At 49.4% G+C, this 5577-nt stretch overlaps 1 protein-coding gene across 1 annotated transcript in view; it reads right to left on the bottom strand.

The window, feature by feature from the left end:
* Window positions 1-1105: 1105 nt before the first annotated feature.
* The window catches only part of Got1l1 (glutamic-oxaloacetic transaminase 1 like 1), a 5665-nt gene continuing 1193 nt past the window's right edge, over window positions 1106-5577 (bottom strand). The window contains exons 2-9 of the mRNA XM_005362484.2: window positions 4749-4930; window positions 4283-4394; window positions 3962-4071; window positions 3673-3765; window positions 3428-3578; window positions 2580-2745; window positions 1521-1663; window positions 1106-1288 (exon numbers count right to left, since the gene is read on the bottom strand). Coding sequence (XP_005362541.1) covers window positions 1146-1288; window positions 1521-1663; window positions 2580-2745; window positions 3428-3578; window positions 3673-3765; window positions 3962-4071; window positions 4283-4394; window positions 4749-4930 — 1100 coding nt within the window. The 3' untranslated portion in view covers window positions 1106-1145. The remainder of the gene's footprint in view (window positions 1289-1520; window positions 1664-2579; window positions 2746-3427; window positions 3579-3672; window positions 3766-3961; window positions 4072-4282; window positions 4395-4748; window positions 4931-5577) is intronic.

Here is a 5577-nt window from a genome sequence, read left to right on the forward strand (position 1 = left end):
AAACAAAAAAAAAGAGTTATGTTTTAAGTTTTGGGGGTTGGGGGAATGTGAGGGCTAAAGTAAAGTTTAAATGACTGTACTTAGAGGTCTATAAAACAAAAGTGTCTTTAACCTGTAAGCCCACTTGCCCAAGGACGGGTAACTTCCTAGAACGCTGGGGGCTGTTGTTCACGTAAGAAAACAACCCACACGTTTTAGTGTGCCTGCAAACAAGTTTGGTTGCCTCAACTACACAGAATGTGCTGGATCCCCTACCTGGAAGGTGACATTTCTGTAGCCACTAGGTGTGACTGCCCCTGAAGTTTAAGTGATAGGCAATTCATTTCTTAGTTCTAAAGTTTCCTCGGGCAGGCGATGGGTTTCTCAGTTCTAGGAAATGCTGCGGAGTCCTGTCCACTCCCATTCTGCTGTTTAAATTCTGTTCAGCCCGATGGGACTCAGCTCTTCACCAATTAAACACCCCCAAATCAGTAGGGATCTTTTAATCTCACTGGGCAAGAATAAGACCACTACCACAATTTTTGAGTCAACTTTGAAGCAAGCTGTGTTAAATTACTGGCCAGGATGATAGACACTGGCCAGGTCCATACCCAGGATTCCCGGAAAATGGCCACGAATTACATTAGTCTGGTGCCTATAAAGACAAACCCCACAAGGCCCGTACTTCCCACCTTCATCCAATGGCGGGGCACCACACATCCTGACATGCAATGGGAAAACCAACCTCATCATCTGCCCTCATTATAAGCCCCTTGTAAGATACACCAGATGAATGTATACAACTGCACCCAGTTGAAAGAGTGTACACACGTGCACACGTGTGTGTGTGTCCCACAAACACATCTCTTAAAACGTACCGACTTCTATTCACTTTGTTACTCGTCCCATGGCTACAAACTGAACCATGTTCTACGAGGGTAACTGTTCTTGCATCCCCCGCCCCCCAATCTTCTGGGACTGGAATCCAGGGCTCCATGTATGCTTGGCATGTGTGGCGCTGAAGCCCCTCCCCGCCCAGGCCAGCACATGCTTCATAAATAAACAAAAAGGTAAAGCATAGTAATGAATAATTAATTCATTACTTTATTTTCAAAGGCTACCTAAATTTCCATTTCAATCGGGATGTCTTTGAGAAGACAGCCCCCTCAGCCCTCCGTGAGCACCACTGCCTCGTGGATGCTCTGCGTGATGTAGTCTATGTTGCTGGCGTTGATGCAGGTGAAGTTGATGCGGCTGCTCCTGGGGATGTAGATGTGCTTCTTCTTGGTCAAGAACTCCACCTGCGGGTCTGTGACAGGCACAGGACTCAGACTTCCTCTCAAGCCCAGGCAGAAGTATAGGATAAGAAGTGTCATTTGTGGGGGTCTCATAAAGTTCTCTGCAGCAGCCCTGCTTGTCCAGGAGTGGGAGGAAAGCCAGAGCAAGGTTGGAGACTGATCATCCATCCAGTCAGGGCTGCTCTGTGTTAAGACACAGGTCTGAGGTCAGGAAGGGGAGGGTCACCCCGTTCTGGAACTTACAGTTGAGCCCTAGATAACCGTGGGTCCCACTCTGTTTGGTGATGTGATTCCAGGACCCAGGGGTCCCCAGGAGTCGGAGCTTCTCCTTCACCTTCTCCTTGACCAGCATGATGTTCTCCACGACACCTTTCAGACTGTATTTCCTGCCAAGGAAAGAAGCAAGAAATGGGCCGAGAGGTCTTCTTGTTGGCCAACATGTCTTCCCCTCTTCCTACATGCCAGGGAGCACATGGCTGGAACCTGAGCTCTGCGGCACCTGTGGTCGAAGGAGGTCCAATTCTGCTGTTGTCTGGGTCTTAAACATCTCCCAGAGGCTTGTGTGTGTTAAAGGCCTTGTCACTATTGGTTGTGGGAGGATGTTAGCTCATTGAGGGGTAGATGTCTCTTTCTTTACATCTGTTTGCCTTCTGGACATCGTAAAGTGAACGTTTGTTACCCCAAACTGTACCATCGTGCATTGCCTCACCATAGGATCAAGGGGTGCTGTCAACTGAACTTCCTAAACCGAAAGTGGACACAAAACCTTGCTTTTCCCCGGGGAGAAACCCAGGTCCCAGATTAATTTAAGCAAGCGAAGTAGACTGCCAGATTTTGCCATCTTATTTTTAGTGTGTGTGTGTGTGTGTAGGTCTAGGTTCTTTTGGGAATCATCAGGTCTTGAGGTCATTAGTCTTGGCAGGAAGTATCTTTACCTGCTGAACAATGTAGCAGGCTCAGATCAGATTCTCTCTCTCTCTCTCTCTCTCTCTCTCTCTCTCTCTCTCTCTCTCTCTCTCTCTCTCCTGTGCTTGTGTACAAAACAACGGGTTTCATCTCAATGCAATCTTTAAGATAACTAACTCAAAACAAGTGCCATTGTCCACTCCTACAAGGCAGCGCCACCCTTGGTGTAGCTAAAGCCACGGCACACAGAGGGCCTCAGTGAAATTTAATGAATGTGTGCACGAATGAGTGGGATAAGAGACCACAAAGTAGAAAAAGGACCCAAGCGAATCCCGTGAACCGTCAGTCTGTAGGAGCCCTAGCACCCTCCCATGCCCAGACCCTCCCGCCCAGTACCATTCTCCAAACAGAGCAGGGTTGCAGAGGATGGATGTGATTATCCGGGCGCCCGTGGCGGGAGGGTTTCCCCATAGGGCCCCAACGTAGTCCATCAGCTGGGAGAGGACACACAGCAGATCCTGGTTGCTGAGGGCCGCCACGGCTAGAATCCCCACTCCTTCATCTGCGGCGTGGACAAGACAGCCTCACCCTCGCGGTCGGAACCTCACTTACCCCTCTCCCTCCCACCTTGTAGGGAGAAGGGCTAAACTGTGGCGTCACCGGCTCAGCCCAGCCGGACTAGCGCTTGGCCCTGGAAGCCCCGAGCCTCTTTTTTTGCAGAAAGAGTATCCATAAGCAAGAGTGTGCAAGGAGAGAACTCGAGAGATTTGCTCAGTACCTCCTTCTCAGCTTCCAGCCAAGGAGGCAGAGGCCTGAGAGGGTGAAATTTTAACTAGATAGAACAGGTGCGGGTGTCTTGGGTAATCTGGGTTCAGTGACAGAGCCCAACTTCTAGCTCACGGGTGCTCTTTTCTGCCCGCACTATGATTTTTCTGGAATACTAGGCTCCTCCCAGGGGATAAGTGATATCAAAAACATCTATCCTTTGGAGGAAGGGTAGGGGAGTGCAGTGGGTAAAAATATGAGTAAGTACATTGTCTGGTGTGTGCATGTGTGTGTTTGAGGGAGAGAGAGAGAGAGGAGAGACAGAAATACAGAGACAGAGACACACAGAGAGAACATTATTAAAAACTCATTTTGTAAGCTCATACACACACACACACATACAAAACACTTGTGCAATGGATATGGCAACAACTTTGTTCCCCATTTCTCTTCTCCTTGTCCTTCTGCCCATATCATACCATAAATGCCAAAATTCTTGGACAGAGACTGGCTGCAGAAGAACTCAAACCCCAGAGACACAAAGTACTGTAAGAGCCTGGTGTCTTCTTCCAGGTCGCCAGTGGACAGACCCTGGCAGGGAATGTCGAAGAACGGGAAGAGGTGCTTGCTCTGAAAGAGAAAAGAGAAACCGAAAGCATGAGGCTGCTGCTGGGGGGACAGCAGAGGTGAGAGGAGGAGACATGTGGCCGGGAGCTGGGCCCACCTTAATGATGGACATCAGCTTTGTCCACTGATTTTGTGTGAGCCTGCAGTCAATGATGTTCCCAATTACAAGGATACTGTCAGCTGGGATATGCTGTAGGAAGACACTGTCTTGTCAAGGCACCACCTCTAACGGTACAGAGGTGGCACCTGGCGGTTAGAGGGGAAATACTCTCGAAGGTTTGTTCTCACCAGAAAACCTGGCCAATCCACGCTCAGCAAGGGCCTCGGGCGAGGGGCCACAAACCAGATTGATAGAGGGAGAAGATTCTGAGTAGGGACCCCTTTACCTCCATCACGTCGAAGAATAAGATGGGGTCTGAGCACAGCTCCTTGGGGTTCCAGATGGAGTATTCATAGACTGTAAAACCCATGTCCTGGAAGATGAGTCCGTACTGTTCTGTGGGAACACAGACCCCCTACCAGCTGGGGTCCGTGGAAATGGAGAGACAGAGGCAGAGATACCAGAGAGCAGGGTGAGGGTTACTGACTGCGGGGAGGACATAACAGGAAAAGGATGGGCATAGCTTGGCACAGGCACCATTTTTCTCCTGCCGAGAAGCGAGGGCAAGAGTGGAGATTACACACAGGCGGGAATTGGGGACACTCACCCTTTTGGCACGAGACGATACAGACATTTTTCAAATTCTTACGCCAGGTCCTGAGAAACTGGGCCCCAAGCTGGAAGGCCCCACTGTCACCAACAGTGTGCACACCCCCTACCTGTCAGCAAGCCATACACAAAAGGCACGTTTTACAGGAGCAGCGGCAACCCCAGCGCATCTCAGACTCAGACTTTAATTCTCTTTGGTGCTGGGGTTGATCTGAGGGCCTTATACACACTGAACATTTCAGTCTTCTTCCTTGTTTTCTTTTACATTAAAACGATCTATTTACAGGTTTTAAATCAGCAACATGAGTTGGTGCAACTGAGTGTCTGAATGAGGATTTAGGTTGGATCCCAGCTCTGCTTCCCCATGTAAGAGCTATGGATGTTCGGAGTCTCAGGAAAATCGCCTTTGTCAAGGCCCCTGTGGTGCCGCGCAGCCCTGGGTCTGTCTTCTCTCGGTGTCTCACCCTTTTCTCGGCAATGGCTTGGCTGTGCTTTCCAAAGAGGAGTTCCAAGGCGGCTTGGATGAATGATTTCATGCCCAGCAGGGGCAGGTACTCATAGTTCAGAGAGGGGTCCTGGGCGATCTTCAGGCGAGTCTTGTGTACCACAAGGGAAACCCAGGGATGGCCTTCATCGGTCATGCAGACTGTGGAGAAACTTCAAAGGGAGTTCTGGATGCCCGACCTCAGGGTCTCCGGGGCTGGGCTTGGCAGAAGCTCATAAACCACAAGTCTGGCTTGTGCTTTGAAAAGTACCCATGAAAGGTTAAGCTTAACCCCCCACCCCCCATTCCCCCCTGCCTCGCTGCCTTTCTGGCTTCTTTATTTCTATAAAACAGTGTGCTGTTAGTGATTGTGTTTAAAAACAAAACACCACCACCACCACCACCAAGAACCTCAGCAAAGTCAGGCCTGATGGTCCATACTTGTCACCCAGCATTGAGGAGGGGAGGCAGGAGGATCATTTTGAGGCCAGCCTTGTCTATAGTGTGTTTCAGGCCAGCCTGAGCAAGATACCTGTCTCAAAAACAAAAACCACAAGCAAAACAGAGCGCAACAAAGGCAGCTGAAACCTATGCATTTTAAAGGTTACATACAAAATTAATTAGACATTCAAGAAGTTAAACAAAAGATATGTCCTGGCTTTCATGATGGCGAGGCCTGATTTCATATTAAGAAGGGGCTCACTGTGTCTGCCTTTCTCCCTTTCTGTGTCTCTTTGTCTGTCTCTTTCTCTGTGTCTGTCTGTTTGTCTGCTTTCCTTGTCCTCTCCCTCTCTCTAGTTTTTTTTTTT

Source organism: Microtus ochrogaster, linkage group LG7_11 (assembly GCF_000317375.1).
Source record: "Microtus ochrogaster isolate Prairie Vole_2 linkage group LG7_11, MicOch1.0, whole genome shotgun sequence".
Lineage (NCBI taxonomy): Eukaryota > Metazoa > Chordata > Mammalia > Rodentia > Cricetidae > Microtus > Microtus ochrogaster.